Source organism: Monodelphis domestica, chromosome 8 (assembly GCF_027887165.1).
Source record: "Monodelphis domestica isolate mMonDom1 chromosome 8, mMonDom1.pri, whole genome shotgun sequence".
NCBI classification, from domain to species: Eukaryota; Metazoa; Chordata; class Mammalia; order Didelphimorphia; family Didelphidae; genus Monodelphis; species Monodelphis domestica.
In genome coordinates this window covers 92123967-92145686 of record NC_077234.1, presented here as the reverse complement: position 1 = coordinate 92145686, position 21720 = coordinate 92123967, and the positions used below count along the sequence as shown (strand labels likewise).

At 36.9% G+C, this 21720-nt stretch overlaps 1 protein-coding gene across 5 annotated transcripts in view; it reads right to left on the bottom strand.

The window, feature by feature from the left end:
* TRAK2 (trafficking kinesin protein 2) overlaps positions 1–21720 on the bottom strand; it is an 82883-nt gene that overhangs the window by 23194 nt on the left and 37969 nt on the right. For 4 of the 5 annotated variants that reach the window (XM_007501612.3, XM_056807171.1, XM_003341841.4 and 1 more), the window contains 5 exons: positions 20837–21031; positions 7647–7723; positions 6282–6398; positions 5084–5293; positions 1195–1273 (listed from right to left, as the gene is read on the bottom strand). In XM_007501612.3, coding sequence (XP_007501674.2) covers positions 1195–1273; positions 5084–5293; positions 6282–6398; positions 7647–7723; positions 20837–21031 — 678 coding nt within the window. Of the gene's footprint in view, positions 1–1194; positions 1274–5083; positions 5294–6281; positions 6399–7646; positions 7724–15748; positions 16313–20836; positions 21032–21720 lie in introns of those variants that run through there. The other variant, XM_056807173.1, reaches the window with a different exon arrangement.

Below are 21720 nucleotides of genomic sequence, written 5' to 3'. Positions count from 1 at the left end.
TGGTGAGTTTATATTATTCTATTTAGCTACAGAATAAACTTGGCTGTCTTTATATCAATATATATGGCTTAGAAGGATTATCAGAGTGGTTCCAGCTTTAGCTACTACTAAGCCACCATCTTGGCTCTGCCTCTATGTCAATATATATAGAACAGCAGCTACGTAAGCTGCTATTTTACAGAAGAATGGATGGGCTGCCCTATCTTGAAGATTCCCCACCAGGGGAAAGAAGATCCAGCTTGGCTGACCCCTTCTGGAGTGAATGTGTATAATCTGGCTTTTTTGCCTACGGTATAACTACTTGTCAATTAAAAAGCTCTGCATCTGGGGGCAGCTGGATAGCTTAGTGGATTGAAAGCCAGGCCTAGAGATGGGAGGTCCTGGTTTAAAATGTGACCTCAGACACTTCTTAGTTTGTGACCCTGGGTAAGTCACTTAACCCCCATTGCCTAGCCCTTACCACTTTTCTGCTTTGGAACCAATACATGGTATTGATTCTAAGGCAGACGGTAAGGGTTTAAAAATTGTTTTTTTCTTAATTAAAAATTTTTTAAAAGCTCTACATCTCAGATCATGCTGGGAGTGTCTTGAGAACCCGAGTCTATAATTTACAGTTCTCACAATAAAGTCAGTTTTGCTCAGAAGATTGTTTCCCAGTAATCTGTTTTCTCATCAGTAAAATGAGCTAGAGAAGGAAATGAAAAACCACTCTTGTATCTTCCCCAAGAAAATCCCAAATGGGGTCACAACGAGTCAGACACAACAGCTAGGTACATATGAAGTTTAATATTTGAAAATCAAATTTGGTGCATTATTTCACATTATAGATCTTTATAGCCACAGAATCATAAGAACCCTAGTCAACCTTTCTCATTTAATCAAGAAAACTGAGGATATATACTAAGATATTCAAATGTACTTCTTCAAACTACTGGCTGAAATGTTCTCAGGGAAATCTTCAATTTGACTTTTAAATTGAAATTTAGCCAATTACAAATTTGAGCCTTATGAAACACAAAATGTAAGCTTCTTAGAGATAGGGACTACTTCATTTTTGCCTTTGTACCTCTCATACTCTATTTAGTGTTTTATACACAGTAGATGATTAATGAAAGAGGGAATAAGTGTCCTATTAATAGGCCTTAAATTGTCTATACTTGGAATAACTTGAAAGAATGGAACACTAATACTCACGGAGTTCTTTAACACAGTCATTGACAAGTTGCTGTTCCTTCTCTTCATAAGTAATTGTTTCAGTCTTTATGTCACAAGCCTTCAATAGGAAAAAGAAGAAGTTAGTTCTATAATAGAAATGTATTTTAATTCTTTAATAATATGAAGTATGAGTTAGTGAAACAACCTTTATATTTCATCTGAGATATGAAGATATTCAAGTTCATGAAATATATTAATAAAACTACACAACTGGAGAGCTAAAGTATCTGATAATAATACACCAAACTTTTATCAAGGCAAACTAAAAATAACTTGATACTTACTTCCCATGCAATCAGACTGACTCAGGTAATATATAAGCCTGAGGGCGCTCGAAACATACACATACCAAGGATGCAATAAATTTTTGTTGTTGTTGTTCAGAAGTAGGTGAGAGAGAAAAGTGAATGAAGAAAAGATGGTGTCACGACTAAGACTCTATATAAAACAGACCAATATGGACTAGAAAGATGAAAACCAAGATAACATGCAACATAAAGTATTCTAGTTCTACAAGGCAAAAATTATGAAAGGAATTTTTATTGCAATCCTTCTGAGCAACTGATTAGCAGGATGGTAGGAAATTAAAAAATAAAATACAAATGTCTACAAAATGAAACAGTCTAGGTTTGGGACCCAAATTCCTACTCACTCCTCTGGGTGAAAATTTGGAGCATTAACTAGCATATTAATAACTTACAGCAGAAATTGTGCTAGGTCACAAATGACAGACACACTTTGCCATCACCCACTGTTCTCACCAACTCTGACTCTCTGTCTGACAAAGAAGATCAAGGTCCACCCTCAATGCCTTTGGGTCTTTTCTAGGCACTTGCTCCCTTATTTGCTTTCACCTCTCCCTCCTCTATTCTTCAGTCCCTCTATACTTTCTCAAGTCTTCCCCATCCTAAAAAATCTTCGCTTGACACTAATATGGTCTTTTCACAACCAAATCCCTACACCTATTATCTCCACTTCCTCTATTTGCACTCATTTTTTAATCAACTGTTCCAACATGGACAACCTCAACATTCGACTAGTACTACTTGCTAAATGCTAAGTTGGAGGCATTCTTTTAATTTCATTCTTCTAGACTTCTGCGGTACTGTTAATCATGCTATGCTCTTGGATACTCCTTTGTGACTCCTTTTTCTCTTGATTCTCCTTCTATCTGTCTGACTGCTCCTCTCTCTTTTACTGGACTATCCATGTTCCACCACCTAAAGAAAACCCTCTTTTTTCTTGGTGATCTTTTCAGCTACTAAGAATTCATTATCATCTTTATACACATGAACCTCAAATCTATTTATCCAGTTCCAGTCCATCTCCTAAGCTGTTGTCCTGCAAATCAGCTGCCAAAAATATTTCCAAGTGCATACTGAAGCAGCACATCCAGCTCAACATGTCTAAGCAGAACTCATTATCTTTTTTTCTAAAATACATCCTTCTTCCTAAAGTTCTCATTTCCTTCAAGGACATCCTTATCCTTCAAGTCACCCAGAGTAGCATTCTTCACCCCCTCACACCTCATATCCTCCAATCAGTTGCTAAATTTTGTCAATTCCACTTCCAAGACCCATATGCTTCTTTCTCTTATCGACTCTTGCCTTCTAGCAAAAGCCTTTTAGTTTGTCTCCACATTACCAGGATTTTCTTAACCAACACATTCTTCACAGAGTGTCCAAACTGATATTCCTAAAGTGTTTAATCATGTCACTGTCTTGCTCATTGCCTTTAGAATTTTGTACAAACTCTTCTGGCTGGCATTTAAGGCACTTCATAGTTCAGTCCCAATCTATTATCTCACATTTCTTTCCCTCATTAACCCTGTGTTCCAGCTTAAAGGATCTACTTACCATTACTTCCTATGTTACCTTTTATCTCCTTGCCTCCATGACTTATATGAGCTGTCCCCTATGACTGCAATGCATTACCTTCATCCCTCTACCTCTCCAAATGACTATCCTTTTTAAAGGATCAGATCACAAGCCCCTTACAAAAAACCTTTCCTGATTCCCCCAGTTATGACTGTTCTCCTCTCCCCTCTTCCCTACCTCAAGGCTTTGCATTTACCTTGTATAATTTGCATTGGCTCATACAGTAGAATGTAAACTCTTTGAGGAGAAGACCAGATTGATTAACATTCATTCATTCATTTATTTAGAGCCTTTACTTTCCATCTTAGAATAGATACTGTGTATTGGTTCCAAGGCAGAAGAGTGATATGGGCTAAGCAATGGGGGTTAAGTGACTTCCCCAGGGTCACACAGCTAGGAAGTGTCTGAGGCTAGATTTGAACCTAGGACCTCCTGTCTCTAGGTCTGACTCACTCTACTGAGCCACCCAGTTGCCCCTGATTTATTTTTGTTTTTATTTTTTAGCATCTTCTGCATAATTGCCACACAGTGCCTGCTGTTTGAATGATGAAAATTCCATACACATTTAAGCACCTACTGTGAAAAGAGACCCTTCCCTCTTCCCACAGTCCTAACTTAACATACTTTAAAAGAGAGAACACTGAGGGAGACAAACATGTTTAGATAAGGCATAGCTGATGTTAACTCACTCACCAGGATATGCAGAACTGGAGGTGATGAGGGTAGGAAAAGGAGGCCTCTAGTTAGGGAAAAAGGTTAAGGCAAAGCAGTGATGAGCTAAAGGCATGGGAATAGAACACTGAGCTCACTGAAGGGAGGGAAAGGGTAAGGATCTTACAGAATATACCTACCTCCTTTTAGGTAATAAGAGGAAGAAAAGTCAGTGAGGGAGAATCACAAGCTATCAGACTTAAGGACAACAGAATCATAGATTTACAAGATGTCAAAATAATCCAACTCTTTCACTTGACAGAATAGAATTGAGTAAGACCCAGGGAGATTAAACAGCCCAGGGTGACTTAGGTAGGAAGCAGCAGGATGGGGATTCAAACTCAGGTCTTCTGACTCCACACAAAGAGCTCTTTTCACTAGGATCCTGCTTTGTATTATGACTTAAGGGAATAAATCCCAATACACTGAAAATACTGCTTAAGTTAGATCTTCTGGATGGAGAAGAAGTAGTTAATAACACAATTCCACAAATACCACCCAATGAGTGGTATGGGAAAAAAGCAAGCACTCAGAATAAGGGTGTGTGTTTCAAGTATAATTAAGACTAAAGCTATAGTTCATACTTTCAAAGTTGGTTTAGTGAAATGGTCTACAAAAGGATTTCTAAAGAATTTTCTAAACTTCCTTTCTCATAAAGTTTGATAACTTCTCCCCTTTAAACAGTTTAAATTTAGTACTGTGTGGAATGCAAAGGTAGGCAAGGGTGGTACAACCTTAAGGTATATCTTAAGGACATTCTAAACCAGGGATTCTTTACTGCTTTTGTGCTACTGATTTCCTTTGGAAGTCTGGTGAAGTCTATGTGTCCTTTTTAGAACAATGTTTTGAAAATGAATGAACAGAATGCAATGATCTGGGACAATCCTGAAAGACTTCTGAAGGGGAAAGCTATCTTCCTCCAGAGAAATAACTGTTGGAGTCATCCTTCATATCAGTGCATTTATGGTTTTATTTTGGGGTTTTGGTTATGTATAAGTTTGCTCTTACAACAATGACCAATATGGAAGTATGTTTTGCATGACAATAACAATTTTTAAAAAGAAAGAAAATGAATTAATAAAATGAAACACACAAGATTATAAAGTAAATCAGTCATGCAGTTATCAAAATATTTTACAAGCATTAAAAAAACTAGTTCATGTACACCAGGCTAAGAACTTCTACTCTAAACTTACCACATCTTTCTTTCCTGTCCTCCCCCACACCCCAAATAAAACATGCACTATGAAGAAAGAGAGGATTTTAGAGGATTTGGTTACCTTAGATCGGAGAGCCAAATTCTCTTCCTCCAGTTCCTTGAGTTTTTCTTGTAGCATGTCCAGCTGCAACAGACCTTGAGATAGGCTGAAGGATTCATTGAATTTAAGTGGTGTAGAACAGCTGGAATCAGTTTCACTCTCTTCAGAAGCAATGGAGACAATTCGAAGTAATTCATCTTTCTTAGACAACTCATGCTGCAGTTGATTAACCTAAATATAAAAGGTGTCTGAGTGACCAAATATGCTTCATATTCTATACTTTATACAACAGGCAACATGGCCTCTGAATTTTGAGAACTGTACCTTGGTTTAAACTGAGACAACACTAAAAGTTATGCCTTCCTGACTGTTATGAAAGATCAAAAGTTGTAAAAACTTCACTTAGTTTTCCTCAAGCTACAAATTTTGAAACTTTTTTGCTACAATGTAGTTTTAAAGTTTCAATAATACAAGCATTCTAATAGTTTATATCTTCTATTAAAGCTTTTCTCTGTGCCAATAAGGCATAGAAATGAATCTGGGATGTCAGAGGATATGTTAGTAGATGGTAAGGTCTGGTAGGTTCCACACCAAGTCAGCAAAGCTTTGGGCATGAGGCAGCCACATTTCCCAAGGTTCACCCTACCTACATCCTAAGTGATATAGTATAGGTTGTGATCTATGTGATAATGGGAGTACCAGCATCACTGATAACATTACAGATCCCTTATATACTAATGCAAGATCTGTGCTTGTTAGGGTCCAAAATGATGAAGTGAATGAATCAATCAGGTGGCGCCAGGCTGGGCAGCTTCACACAGCTCTGTTTATTATAGATAAGAGAAAGATTTTTAAGAGTAGAATGCTAAGCATTACATCATATTTAGGAGGCCTTTCTTTCCCACAGAATATTGTTTATGTAAAAGCATTACCCAAAACATTTCTAGGGCTCCTATACAAACCCAAGTAATCCCAGGGGTAATATATAGTAGTTCATTCCCATATATTCAACCTGCTGCTTAAACAGTTTTGCTATGGCCATCAGCAGAACACAGAAGCATCTCTTACTTTTAATATTATTCAAAAGAGTATAAACCCATAATAGATTCCCTTCAAAATACTTCCTTCCACCACTGTATTCACTATAATGCAGGTAAAATACATCCCCAAGAGGGTACCACTTGGGTGATGGGCTCATTTCAGCAGGGAAATCACTCACTTGATCAAAGGCTTGTCCCAACTGCTCTTCAAGTGTTTCATTCTGTTCAGACAGAACATGGTTTCTCTTCAAGAGAGCTTGTCCAATACGAGCTGCTAGCTCTAGGTCCCGATCTCTCTGCTCAAACATCAAACATTCTTTTCACTTGATGGCAAGTAAACTGTTACTTAATATAGTACAATTCAGAAGCTCGGGTTATAATTGCAAATTCCTAGAAATTGTCAAATTCTACTTTAATCTCAGAGAAAACAAAGGAGGAAAAAATTTCAACCAAATACATGAAGACCATAGTGCTAAATGCCAATTTAAATAAATTTTTCTGATTGAGAGCTGCTGATCATCTTACATAGGGGTCCAGAACCCTTCAAAGTTGTAGGGCCCTAGAAAATACATATGAATATATTCATAGGACCAGGAGGCACAACTATTAGTAATATTCCAGAAAAGAAATACAGAAATGAATTGCCAGTAATTAGATACGGAGAGAGGTATGGCAGTACAAACCTATACGTAATTCTAGCTCCTAGGGGAGGCTGAGGCTGGCAGATCATAAGAGTTTAGGAATTCTGAAGTGCAAGTAGGGCTAAACAAAACTGGGCATCTGGGATGAAGTCTAACGCCAATATGTTGAGTTCCCAGGAGTAGAGGGGCCACTAAGATGTCTAAAGTGAGTTAAAATGGCCCAGACTGAAAAAACAGAGAGCAAGTGGCTATCTGGATTGGGAATAGGCACATGACTAGCTACTTCTCTATTAGCTTGGGCAAGATGGAGAGAAGAGAAGAGAAGACAAAGGAAAGGAAAAAAGGCAGCTCTATATAGGTCAATAATTTTAAGTTTCCAGAAAAGAAGACAATATTATTTCAAATACTTAAGAGACATAAAATAGTTAAAGGTGAAATATACTTTATAAATCATCTAGTCTAATTACCATGTATTACAGATGAGGAAAATAAGATTGAGGTAGATGCTTAAAGACCAAGAGTTTTGAGGCTCAAAACCTAGGTTGGCAAAAAAGCTAATAGTTAAGGGATAAGAGAATAATTATTCAGAGATGGTTAGTGATAGACTTATATGTTTATGGTAAATATTTTATTTTGTGGCACTGGGGTAAAGCAAGAGAATTTTCAATACAGTATTTCTAATTATTCTCCATCTGAATTTTAATATCTCATCACATCCAAAAAATATAGATTCAGAGAGGGAGTTATCATTTGCTCTTTGTTTTCCAAGACTTTGAATTATAAACAAACCCACTTGATACAAGCTAAAGCATTAACAGGAATGTTTGCCTATTGCTGCTAAAGAAAAATGATCATATGAACTTAAGTCACTAATCTTTATTCAATGGGAAGATGTGAACCAACCTCAGCCAGAAGGTGTGTGACCATGTCAATGTCATTGTAAGTTTTGGTCATCTGCTCCACCCTGTCTGTTCCTAGAACTGAGAGAAAAAAAATCAAAATTAATGTTCATTTGCCAGATATAATGAGAAAGTTTGAATTAGAAGAGTTAAAAGGATCAACTTATTTAAAACATCTGGATGTAATAAGACCATTTAATAGTAATCACAGTAGTTCATAGAATGAAAAATTTGGAAGTTCTAATACATGTTGCTCTGTCTTCTTTACCAGAAGTCAATTATGTAACTAGACATGAATCACTTTTCCATATTCATAAAATGGGTTTCTCTATCTTTTTACTTTTTGAGTTTGTTGGGGGCTTAAGTTTACAAGTATTTTTTTTTGCTTTTTTTTTAAAACCCTTACCTGCCACCTTGGAATCATTACTATGGTAAGGGCTAGGCAATGGGAGTTAAGTGAGTTGCCCAGGGTCACACAGCTAGGAAGTGTCTTAGGCCAGATTTGAACCTAGGTCCTCCCATCTCTAGGCCTGGCTCTCAATCCACTGAGCTACCCAGCTGCCACCTACAAGTATTTTTCTAATCTTAAAAGGTTATAATAAATGAAAAATGTCCTTAATTACAATTGAGTTTAGATTGTATTTGAGGGAAGTTATATTATAGCCTACTATAGATGAATGTCAGAAAACAAGGAATAACACAATGTGCAAACTTGCTAATTAGTTATCTATTATAACTCTTCTGAAATGTTAATTTGTTGGCTTAATTCAAACTCTAGGTCACAATGACAACAGTTATTATTAAAAATCCTGAGTCACACTAAACCATGTGAGATATTGCACATTAAACAACTATGTGTGACAAATTTAGCACATTATCTGTTACTCAGTAGGAGTAATGACTGATCCTTTATAAGCAAAGGAGACTTCAATTTAAACAGACATTTTATGAGAACAGAAACATAAACATGGCCTAAAATTAATGAAATAACACACTTTCTCAATTTATAGCTTTGATTCTACGTACAATCTTAATTCTTCATGCTAGTTTGGATATTCCAAACAGTGAGAAGTCTGCCTTGGCAACATATTAAATTATTTTTCTCTCAATTTATAAGTGATTGGCACTGATCAACAAGGTGGTGGTATAAAATGGTTTGGTAGTTTTACCTCCTTGGCAAGGCTAGATTACTTTGGTATTTTTGTTTTTTCCTAATTCTTTAGGATCTATAAGGAAGCCATTTGATTACATTTTATTTTTAATTTTTTTGTAAATGTAGGTCTGATCTATTTCCCTATTTAATATACTTACTCCAAAGATTCCCAAATATTGCCTATAGCAGTGATGGCAAACCTTTTAGAGACTGCCCAAATCTCCCCTTTACCTCTGACGGGAGGGAGGGAGCATGTGTGCCATAGATTCACAAACATGGGCCTATATGGTCAAATATAAATTCTTATTTACCTTTGACAGCCTGTTACAACCTGTCCTTGGTATACCTTTCTAACTATAATACCATCTATCATTCCTTTTCTAGTATTTTACAGCCCAACCAAATGGGCCTTCTTGTTGACCCTCATATGTGACATAATCTGCTGTTTCTTTACCCTTACATTGGCTGTCCTCAATGAGTAGATGCATTCCCATCTCATCTCTGCCTCTTTCAAGTCCTTGTTTCCTTCAAAACTCAGCTCAAGTGATATTTTCTAAAAGAAGTCTTTCCTGATCTTCCTGGATTCCAGTGCCCTCCCTCCAAAATATATATATTTTTTATCTTGTATAAATTTTGTATGAACTCATTTATGAACATGTTGTCTGCCGTGGTAGAATGTGAAGTCCATGAAAGCAGGCACTGTTTAATTTCTTAGTATTCCTGGTCCTTAGAACAGTACCTGGCAGTTAGTTGATGTTTAATAAATGTTTGTTGATTGATTTTTTTCTCTTTGCCCCCTTTCTGTTTTCTGTGACTGTTTCACTGCTCTTCTCTCTTTTCAGAGATAAAATAAAACTCAACTCAATTTTGTTTTATATCTGTCAGCAATACAGACAAAAGGTTTGATATGTGTTAAAGGGGAAAAAAACTGAATTCTCAATATCAATTTTTTATTTGAACATATTAAATCTCTAGTCTTCATTATTACAGATAAAAGAATCATAGTTAGGTTTGTGGTATCTGAGGATAATTTAAGAAACTTAAACTTTAAAACAGAAAATTCTTCATTAAAAAGTCATAAAATTGGAAAAAATAAAACTGGAAAAAGGGAGAAAATACCAAAGAATTAATGTTTATAAGAAGGGCTTTCATCCTTTCTACCATCTACTATTTCAATTATTTAACCACATTAATACGATTAACAATACACTTTTTATATTTAGGCCCAGGATTTGGCCAAGTACTTTTCTTAACTCAATATATAATAATTTCTATTTCCTGCCTCTGTAATAAAATCAGAGGAAAATAGAGCTCAAGAAATCTATCCCTATAAGCCAGAGAAACTTTTTGAGATATGGTCTGGGATTCTCTGCATCTTAGCATGAAGGCATCTTCTCACAATCCCTTTCTTTACTTGAGTTAAAGAAATAGTGCTGTTAAGAAATCTTATGTTGGGCAGACAACTGAAAAAGGGAAGAAACATGGAGAGTCTTTAAAAAAATTATTTTTATTTTATTCAGAGAGAAAAATAGCACTATTTGAAAAAAGGATATACAACTTAAAAAAAAAGCTGTAACCATAATACCACAAATACTGAAACAAAGAAAGTGTTAAAGTATATCTACATCAAAAGTAAAATTATCTGAAACCAGTGTTAAGTAAACTAATATACTGATTTTCAAATCCCATTAGCACAAATCCACTATATCCTAGGACAATAATAAGTCGTTTTCCTATTGTGATTATATCAAACTCTATTCTTTTAAAGTAGATATATAACAAAAAATTTTTAAGTATGTTTTAAAATCTATAGTTAACTAAAGTTGAAGATGAAGTAGTCAAGGGAGTTAATGACTAATCTAACATAAAATGACTAAGAATAGGTCAAGAATGTAATAACCTTAGCTGTGTGTCAGAAGTCATATACTTCTGAAAACAGGACTATGAAAGAACGAAAAGGATGGGAGGAATTATTTTAAGCTTAAATTTTTTTAAAGTTTCAATTAATGGAAAAGTAAAGGACATATTTTTCCTATAAATAACCATCATTCTGAAGCTCAAAAGGCCTTACAAATTTAACATCAAGTCACTTCTAAGATGGAGAGGTTATCACACTTAAAGATGCATAAGGGAAGACCTCATATTAACTTACCTATTTTCATGCTCATTTTCCCATTTTAGTTTTATGTGGTCCCAAAGAGTCTTACAAAGTGCTTGACACACTATTTTGACAAAATTATTAATTATATTGACAAAATATTCTGGTAATGTCCATGTCCCTGAGCTCAGTTATAGGTATACCTAACATTAGAGAAGTATTCCTAGTCACTTAAATGCAAGAACTATTAAAAGTTTCAAGGAAGAAATAGCAATTTCAAAATTCTTATGTATTTATTTTGCTAGAGATCATAAAATGTCAGATATAAAATGAATTCCATGAACCCATGAGTCTTTTTTTTTTTAACAAAAAAAGCCTAGATTTCCTATATGCTGAGAAACTTGCTATAAACATAGAGACTAAACAACTTGGACTCTAGAGTCACATAGGCAGGAAAACAATGAATCCCTCGAATCCACTCTTTTTCTTTAACAAATGCTGCTAATATAAAGACAGGCTATTAGGGACATTTCCAAAGGCATTTAAAACAAAACTATTAAAATACGGTGGTTAAATAGTGTCAAATTCCATCACTCAATTCTTCCTTCTAACTATGGATATTGGATACTCATCTTCTAAGGACCCTGGGCTTTAAATACAATCAAATTTTACTAAATGCAATTTTCCCTCTAGATCTTCACATCTTTTAATTCTAAGAAAGAATAAGTAGTACAGAAATTATACTGCCCTTGCTGGCAATTATTAACTACTCTAGAAAATGCCTCATATATTCCAGTGAACACACTAGTATTATTATTAAGGATCAGTATGTCAGGTACCTTGCAGTTATAAACTCCTGGATAAATTTTTTTTAGTGCACTCTCAGAGGATTCTGTTGCATATATTTTCTTGAAGGAATGGATTTCTGTGACTTTTGTGGCTGTTAGATCTTCACATATTCTATCTATATGAGACATCTAAAGTAAGATCAAGGGGGTGGATGATAAATTTAAGACACTGTTGTCCTCTCCTCTGTATCTTCCCATCCCATTCTAGCCACCCACTCTGTCATCAACTTGGTTTTTCTACCACAGTTATTATATTCCACAAAAATTTACATTCCTCTCCCTCTACCCCACTAGACACAAACTGCACACATGCCACCTCACCAGGCAAAGTAAAAGCTGCAAGGAGTTCCTCATTATAATTAGTGTTATTGATATCAAGAGCCATCATTTGAGTCTTCATTCATATCCCTCACGGATCCTAAAGGAAGACGTTCAAGCTCCAGGACAGAGAAGCAAATAGGCACAGTCTTTCTAATCTTCAGTGTATTTCTCTGGTGTGTCCCTGAAGTTATAGCTTTCTTTTAGACACACATTCACAGAGAAGAAAAAAGGAGGAGCTTAATGAAATCATGGAAAGAAATTCTAGATCTAACCAACTTCTATGAACTGGCCCAATGCTTAGTAAGCAAAACAGAAGTCAACTCTGCTCCACCCTCCCCAGCTCCAGCCTGAGCATGGGAAAATTAAAAGCTCTGCAAACCGGGGCAATGAACCTCTCAAAGCTATCATATCACCCTTCCACATTATAGACTTCTCTTATATATGCTCAGTCAGACCCTAGTGAAAAGACTGGTTATTCTTTCAAATGCTTAAAGCAAAATCTGACCTTTTAGAAGGGCAGGGCAGGGCAGGTTTGCCGTTTCGGAATTACTATCCTATCCTCTATTATCAAATGAATATATTGTACCATTTCATATGAAATAAGTCATAATAAAGACCAATTAGAAAGGTCCTAAAGGTATCTGCTACTTCTGGAAAACATTCTTTCAATATTTTAATATTTCCCCCCTGCTGCCAAAGTACAGAGAAGAGAAGAGAACATAAAGTATATCATGAGATCTATCTCAGACTTGAGAAGCATTGTAGCAAAATGGATAGAGAGCTGGTGTAGGAGCCCAGAAGACCTGAGTTTAAATCGATAAGATTTCTCTCCTCTCTGATCCAGACTAGCTATCTGAGGGGCAAATCATTTAAAAGATTCTTTTCCTACATCTGTAAGTAGGGAAAAGAGTAATATTTGAAAGTATATCTCTCTTACAGAATCATTGTGAGACTTCAAGGAGATAACTGTGGGTAAAACACTTGATAAGCTTAAAATTCTTTATCATGTCAGCTATTAATATTAAAAGTAAGTTCTTTAAAGAATCATTCCATTCACTGTCATAACCTTGAGACATTTTTATCTGTTGCTAGACACTGTACTTTATTAGTTCAAACAAAGGTTCTTCCTTGTATAAAACCTGAATGTAGATAACCTATACTCAATTTTTATTTTTCAGTGCCAATCTAAAGATCCACCTAGACTGGCTCTAATCAAAGCCAAAATAAAACACTGTACATATCATAGCCTCAAATACACTGAATTAAATGCATATATAAGAATTTATAGTTTGTAACTTATTCTAGTCTTTCAAACAAAATAACTCACAGAAACAGAACTGAACAAATTGGATTTTCTTCATAACAGCAAAATCCTTTCTTAAAACTATGTGTTCACACAATTATTTATCTTTCAAATTAAAAAAATATGGAGACAGGGGCAGCTGGGTAGCTCAGTGGATTGAGAGACAGGCCTAGAGATGGGAGGTCCTAAGTTCAAATCTGGCCTCAGACACTTCACAGCTGTGTGACCCTGGGCAAGCCACTTAACCTCTATTGCCTAGCCCTTACCACACTTCTGCCTTGGACCCAATATACAGTATTGATTTTCAAATGGAAGGTAAAGGTTTAAAAAAAAAAATGTCTATTTCAACAAGCTCTTTTTCTCTTAAAAAAAAGTAACATTTTTATTCTGAACTTAAATACCAAAACCAAAAACAAAAAACCCTCAATAGCATTTCCATATACATAGTAGAACAAAAAAAGATGATCCTATTTGAAAACTAAACACTAAAAAGAGTATTTCCACATATGCAGAATAGACAGAATACTCAATGAAACCATCAATCTCTACTTCAAATCACTTTTTTAAAAAAGCATATTAAAAAATTCTAATCATTATTTCTGCTACTGTCCTGTTTCTATGCTTCCTTCTGAACAGTCTTCTGGTTTTCTTCTATGTATTAAGAAAAATTGCTTAAGGCTCTCTTTTTATGAGCATCATTATTGCTAATCCCCCTTTCCTCCCAATTAGCCAAGAGAAAGAAAGAAATCCACGGTAACAAATAAGGATAGTTAAGTAAAATTTAATCTACCTAGCGGCTATGCTAGAAATATTTATAACTTTCTTTACCATGTCCAGTATCTATCAACTGGGTGTGGAGAATGGGCTGTATCTTAGGCCCAACAGTCACATGGTTATTCATGGCACTGATCAGAATTCAAGTCTTGTGAAGCTATTTTTCTTTACAACATTGCTGTCCTCATATAAATTATTCTAGTTGTGCTCATTTCATTCTATATACTACTTACCCTGAAATCTTTTATCACTTCTTATGATTCAATAATACCCCTTTACATTTATAGAATACAATTTGTTCAGCTACTCTCCAACTGTCTAAAAGGAAATGATCTAAGGGATCCCACTAGATTCTGGTTATTTTTTTTTTTAATTCCTCACTTCAGTATTAACCTAACTCTTTCTCCCATCCCTACTTTTTTTTCTGTTGATTTTGATGTATTTCTCTACCAGACTTGTGTGTGTGTGTGATCACATACCTACATATTCAACCTTCATTTGTTCATTTCAGATAACAGTAATGTTCACCTAATGTCCACCTCTTCCTTCATTTTATATATCATTATAACTCCATTTATAATAAATATATTCACTCTTAGGAACTCATTTTTTCTTATTAATTCCCTCAATATATCCTTTGTAGACATTAAGATTTATTTTGAAGGAACATTTTTCTTTTCTCTCATTAAAATACTGGTACTTCATCGTCATATGACTCCTCCCAACTGCTCAAATAAATTTACCTATTTAGGTCTCTCTGAAATCTTGCTTTTGTCATTCAAAATTCCTTTTTACCTCTCATCATTTTATTGGAAATGCTAGAAAGTCCTTTATTCCATTAAAGATTTATTGTCTCTGCTAGATTATACTCTGCTTTGCAGGCTAATTTAAAGGATCGAAAGGTTCTCTTTTTCCTCTTTTGGAATAAGCTGTCTGTTCTGTGTGACCCTGACTTGGTATTTCACTTGCTTCTTTCTAGATACTTTCAGCATTTTTCTTTTGTGCAAGAACTCTGAATTTTGGCTATGACACTGCTCAGATTTTACCTTTCCGGAGGTGATCAGTGGGTTCTTTTAGTCTTCACTTTGCTCTTTGTTTCTAATAGGCCTGGGCAATTTTCATTTTGAATTTGATGAAACATAGTTTTCAGACTTATTAAAAATCATAGTTTTCATGGAGTCCAATGCTTCTCAAATTGTCTCTTGACCTATTTTCCAGGTCAGTTGTTTTTGATCCCTGCTTTCATCCTTATATCTCTCCCTCTGCTTTACTTCTTTTAAACCTACTTTTAAAGTCCTCAGCATGATGTCTAGTCTTCCCATCCTTGCTCTAGCCTCACGTCTTGAACCTGTCAGGACCAACAGGATCCCCAAATTAACCCCTTGCTAATGCCTCTCATTCTTTCCTCAGTTGTCCAAGGGCCAGACCTAGTAGTCGAGCATATCCCATCCAATCAAGATGTGCTTGCTGTGACCTCTGCCTAATCACAGTCCTCTATACTGGTACCTTCAGAGTAAACTCTGCTGCTGTCATTCCATTACTGTCAAAACTCCTGATCCAGCTCAAAGCAATCAGCCTGAATGGTCCTTGAGATTGAACAAACTCTCACCTGTTAAATCTGAGTAAATTTTCATGTGCAGAAACCAGATCCAGGTCATGAATCCTTGATGAGAATAGACTCTGATGCCCGGCAAACTCCATCCTGTCACTAAGCAAATTTCGTAATCATTCTATTTTCTTGTTCTTTGTCTTGTCATGACTATATGTATCCAGGCTTGAGCCTGGGGCTGGGTCAGAGCCCTGACATTCAGTGTCCAGATTTCTCTCCTTCAATGGAATAAATACTTTTTGCTTATAACCTTTTGTGAGTTCTCTGTTACTTTATTTTCTAGAGTTTAGTAAATTGACAAGTTCAACAATATTTTGTTTTCTATCCTTGATTCCCCTGACTCTTATGCCCCTATAGTCTTTATGCCTTAGCACACTGCAATCCTGAGTTACCCTTGCCTTTTCCACTCTTACCTGCATGATGCTAGAAGTCATACAATGCTGAAAATCACGTACACTACAAATTCAAGTCATCTAAATTCAATTGGACTCTTGACGGTGAATAGTAATAACTTTTCTTTCAACCCAGAAATGTACTTCCTATTTTACTGGGGGAAAAAAAATGGAACCCATGTGTTTGCTGTGAGTTCCCTCTTCTGTGGGGCCTAAAATCTTACTCTATCCACCCCTTTCTCCCTGCCCAGGGCACTTCCCTGATCCAAAACCTTTCATGGCTCTCTTTTAACTCTAGGATAAAATACAAACTCCATGACTTGACATTCCAAGTCCTTCCTAATTGAGTTCCAGTGTACCTTCTTTTCTAGATTGATTTCATATTTTCCTCAGACTCTCTCCATGTTCCAGCTAAATTGCACAAGCAGCTGTTCCCTGAGTTTAGTATTCTATCGCCTACCTCCATGCCCTCACACAAACATCCCATATCTGAATATAATCTCTTCTCTGCTTTTCTGCAAAGCTTAGTTCATGTGCTACTTCCTGTATAAAGCTCTTCCTGATTTCTTCCAGTCTCCTCCCCCAGTTATGAATGTTCTCTTTCTCCTCAAATTACCTTGTATTTGCCTCCCTCCTCCTCCTTCCTAGGAGGGATAGCTATTCTTGATAGGTGGCAAACCAAAATAAACAAAACTAAATGGATATACATGTAAAAATCATAGGTATGAGAAATTTAGAACAATCAATTCAGTTCCTAGGCCCTAATTGCTAGCCTGTCCTTTAAATATCGAAGGGTAATGCCTTCCATGGAAGTCAGGGTCAGATTCCTTTTTCCACATAACTAAATAATATTTATACTCAAGTCTCTCTCCAACACCAACCCCAACCCTCCCCAGAGTCATTACATCTTACACAGTCTCCCTCCTTTCCTTATCCCGTCCTAGTTATTCAATCAGGGGGCATGTGGCACAAAGTTTTCATAGGAACACAGCTCCTTCTGCCTCAATGAGCGCTCCCCCTTGCTACACAAAAACCTTTGGCCTCCAGGTTTTTTTCTCCTTTGGAATTAGTAGTAACCCAGTAAGTGGGGAGGGATGTATATAGAAGGAATAAGAAAAGGGATTTCCATCCAGCAACTATTTTCATGAGACCTCAAACCACACTACACCACAGCTTCTCTTTTGCACAGACTTGGACTTGAGTAGGTGTGCTTTTGGCCAAAATAGTTCTTCTGGGGGCCGCTACAAGTTTTCAAAGGAAGCAGGGCCACTGATAAGCCCTTGGCAGGGATGACTGCTGAGTGATGCAAATGGTGCATCCAATAGGTCAAGCTACTGTTCAGGATGACTGGACAGTACGACATTGTCTTCTATGTATTCATAGAATACTTGGTGTCCCTTGGGAGTCCTCTGCTTACATATCAGTGGCATTGCTGGCTATCTTGTCAAGAATGGAGAAAACCTGGGCCTGTTATATATGTGGGTTGAAGTAGGCTATGGCTGTTGGTCTCTGCTCTACCAAGGATCTCTGCTCCAGGGCTATAGCTGGGGCTCGGAAGAAGTCTCCATTTCTTTAGGCTACAATTTGATTTATGTCCTCTTTGTTACCCCGACTGCGGCGCCCCAGGACCAAGGTTAAATAGGGTAATCAAGCTAAGGAAGTCAGTTTCTGAGTCTTCTATCCTACTGAGCCCTAAGTATGGTCCACATGTTCCCACTAGCCTCTATTCTTGCTGCCACATGTGGACTTTGCAGCTTATCCATTTCCTTGCATTTGCTTATCACAAGCACATGGATCTAGAGCTGAGAGACCTGAGGCAAGCTAATCTAACCCTTTCATTTTACAGATTAGGAGGTTAAGGGACTTATTCAAGGACACTTGGATAGTTAGAGACAGCTAGGTGGTAGTATAATGTTCAGAGTGCTAGCCTTATAAACTGAAAAACCTGAGTATAAAGCCTGACTCAGACACTCACAAGCTGTGAAACTCTGAGCAAGTTACTTAAGCTCTATCAGCCTCAGCCTCTTGCAAAAAAAAAAAAAGGGAATATCAACAATATTATGGGGAGGCTTAAAAGTGACAATGTCTCTAAAGCATTATATGTTAGCTATTATCCAATTATTAGAATTAGAGACAGAATTTGAATCCAGGACCAATATGTGCCAGAGCTGGCAATCTTTTCACTGTACCACACCCAGTACCTCCTTGCCTATAGGCTCTATCCACACAGTAGAAGGGAAGTCCACTGAAGGGAGAGACTTCATCCTTAGTGTCTCTGTATTCCCCTCAGCACTGCCCCCACCCCAGTGTCTGCTGATCCTAGCATACAGTCTTATGGCTGAACTGAACCCCCAATTTGAAACATCTGTTGCTGGGGCTCCTGGGCAAGGTTTATCTATTTATGGCAGGCTTGCCAACTTTTTTCTGGAGGTGAGGACAATTTGTTCAATTGCCTTTAATTGGGAATTCAGCAACTTCCTCCTTAAGCCTCAAAGCAAAGAGAAGCTGCCTAAAGCCAGGGTCTGGAACAGAACCAGTTACCATCATAACCAAGTTTTAGATGGCTTCTCCTACCTTGATGCTTATCTGCCACTGTTCCCATACTGATCTCTGAGGCCCACTGCAACTCTATTTTGTCATGATTTCTAAAACTACATTATAAAAAATTACTGGATGTTAAAAAAACAAACTGGGAAGCTAGATGGCACAGTGGATAGAATTCTAGTCTGGAATCAAGAAGACTCATCCTTCTAAGTTCAAATCTGGCTTCAGACACTTACCAGCTATGTGACCCTAAACTAGTCACTTTGCCCTGCTGGCCTCATCATAAAATGAGCAAGAGAAGGAAATGGCAAAATACTGCAGTATCTTTGCTAAAAAAAAAAAACAAATTAGAGTTGGCTTTGGGAGGGGGTGGGAGGAGGGAAGGGAAAGAACATGAATCATGTAACCATGGAAAAAATTTCTTAATTAATCAATAAAATAAAATCTTGAATAAATAAAGAATAAATAAATAATGATATCTGTGCTGCAAAAACAAAACAAAAATCAAACCAAACCAAATGGGATAATGAAGAGTCAAATGTACCTGGAAAATGAGTGAAAAACAACAAAAACCAATTCTAATGAAAAAAAAAATTGTGGTTTGAAAGGGGAATCAGATATGATAGGATGCCTGCTTATGGGAATCATCATTTTACATTAAATTTCAGGATCGTACAAGTGTGATTTAGCATATGTTCCAGGTACTTTATGTGTCTCTACATAGGATGGCTTGGATTAGGATAGAATACATTTGTATTTATTTTTCTTGGCCACTACAGGACTAGCTATGCCTCTAAATATCCAAATTCTTCATGACTTTCTGTGGCAGTGTTCTATGGGGATGGTTAAACTGAAAAACTGAGGATACCTATGTAGAAAGGCATTAAATACAGAGACTGACATGTCAACTTGCTTTAGTCATCACAAATAAGAAATATTAAGTTCCTTTCACCAGCATTCTCAGTCTAGAGGGAAATCAGGAATGTGAGATGGAAATGGGAAAACCAGCTTGCTCCCTGACTTTTATACTCAAAATGACTTGTACTTTCTGGACCCAAATTTTAATGTTTGGGTTCCAGTGAGAACATTTTTGACCTGTATAATATATAAATATAACTGGGCAGTTATATTTCTGTACGCTATCTTTTTTTTTAAAACCCTTACCTTCCACATTAGAATCAATACCATGTATTGGTTCTAAGGCAGGAGTGGTGTAAGGGCTAGGCAATGGGGGTTAAGTGACTTGCCCAGGCTTACACAGCTAGGAAGTGTCTGAGGCCAGATTTGAACCTAATGTGAAGATAGACAAAGAGAATTAATTCTATTTTTAATTAATCAAATCAAGAACTTAAAGTACCCCTCTTTAGCACCTAGCTAACCATTAAGTAAGAGAGTTCACAAGTCACTTACTAGCTCACACCTCCAACAAAGGTCACAAACATCACCCCTACCCCCTACCTGGGGCAATGCTATGCAAATTGGAAGGCTATGGTTGGTTTTTGTGAAGTGGGGGAGCAACAGGAAGTGACATTGAGAAAACTACTTTAAAAAGGCCAGCTTGGGCATTCTGGAATTCACTCTGCATAGGTGAGCCAGGCTGGAGGAAGTCTCTTGGCTTCTTTGGTTTTGGAGAAAATGGTTCCTTGGAGAGACTCTTCCTTTGGATTCCACATCAGTGAAAAGGGCTGAAGAGGCATGCTTTTTCTTGGAGTTATTCTATATTGGTGGAACTCTGGCTGAAGACACCACCAACCAGGACTTCTAGCTGAGGACTACCCTGAGTGGGACTTCACCGGAGCAGCACTTAGGGCTGCTAGGCTACACCAGGTTTTGTTTCCTTCCTATATTTCTCACTTTCACCATCACTACCTTGTTGTAAATAAAAGCTACCTACAGTCATTTTTGACTTAAGTGTTACTATTTTATAAATGGCAATCATCACTTTTATAACTCTCATATTGAGTTAAACCCTAATTTAAATCTTACACTAGGACCTCCTATCTCTAAGCCTGGTTCTCAATCCACTGAGCCACCCAGCTGCCCATTCTGTATACTTTTCAAAAGAATCTTCACAATACCTATAACACACACACACAATGGTATATCCTTTGTTTCATCTAACACATGGAGTTCCTAAATATGTGATACTCACTCATATAACGGAAAGTCTCTTCAGCAAGGACAGGAGAGATAGCATCAGAGTCATGCTGATTCTGATGGGGAGACTGAGTCCAGTCTTGATTCTCATATAAGAAGAGGGAATCCACTCGGAGCTTGTATTGGGGAAGCTGTTCTTCTAGCAGGCTCACCAATTCAACTTCAGGGAGATCCTCATTGGAGCAAACATCTTATGAAAAAAAAAATACTGTGTAAAATCTGTTATGTTTTCATATTACACTCCAGAGAAAAATGGAATAATCGCTTCCTAAAAACCAATAAGTGTGAGCAGCTAGGGAGCATAATGGGTACAATGCTAGGCCTGGAGTCAGGATGACCTGAATTCAAATCCAACTTTAGAAAATTCCTAGCTACATGACCCTGGGCAAGTCATTTAACTCCCACAACCCTAGCCCTGTCTGGCTACTTTTCTGTCTTAGAATTGTAAGATAGAAGGTAAGGGTTAAAAAAAGCCCAAACAACAGTGGCAATATAGCATAGTGGACAGAGAACTATCCAGGGGGAAGGAGAGGAGGGGTTTCAGGAAGCCTTGGGTTCAATCTCCACCTCCAACAGACACTGGCTGGGCATATCACTTAACTCCTCAATGTCCCAGTCTACAATCATAAGACATAAGACTATGTGTTATAGAGAAGGTGCTGACTGACTTGAGTTTCCTCAAAGGGAGTTCCTTATAACAATGAGATCACAAATAGAACTACACCACCCCTACCACATGACAAAATAACTAGCACTCATGGTAAGACTATAAATTTTAATCTAGGTTTCTTTGGCTTTGGGGCATGGGTTTGAGAGCCAATGATCTGTTCTTCATCTTTAGTTTTTTTTTAATCCATACCTTCTGTCTTAGAACTGATT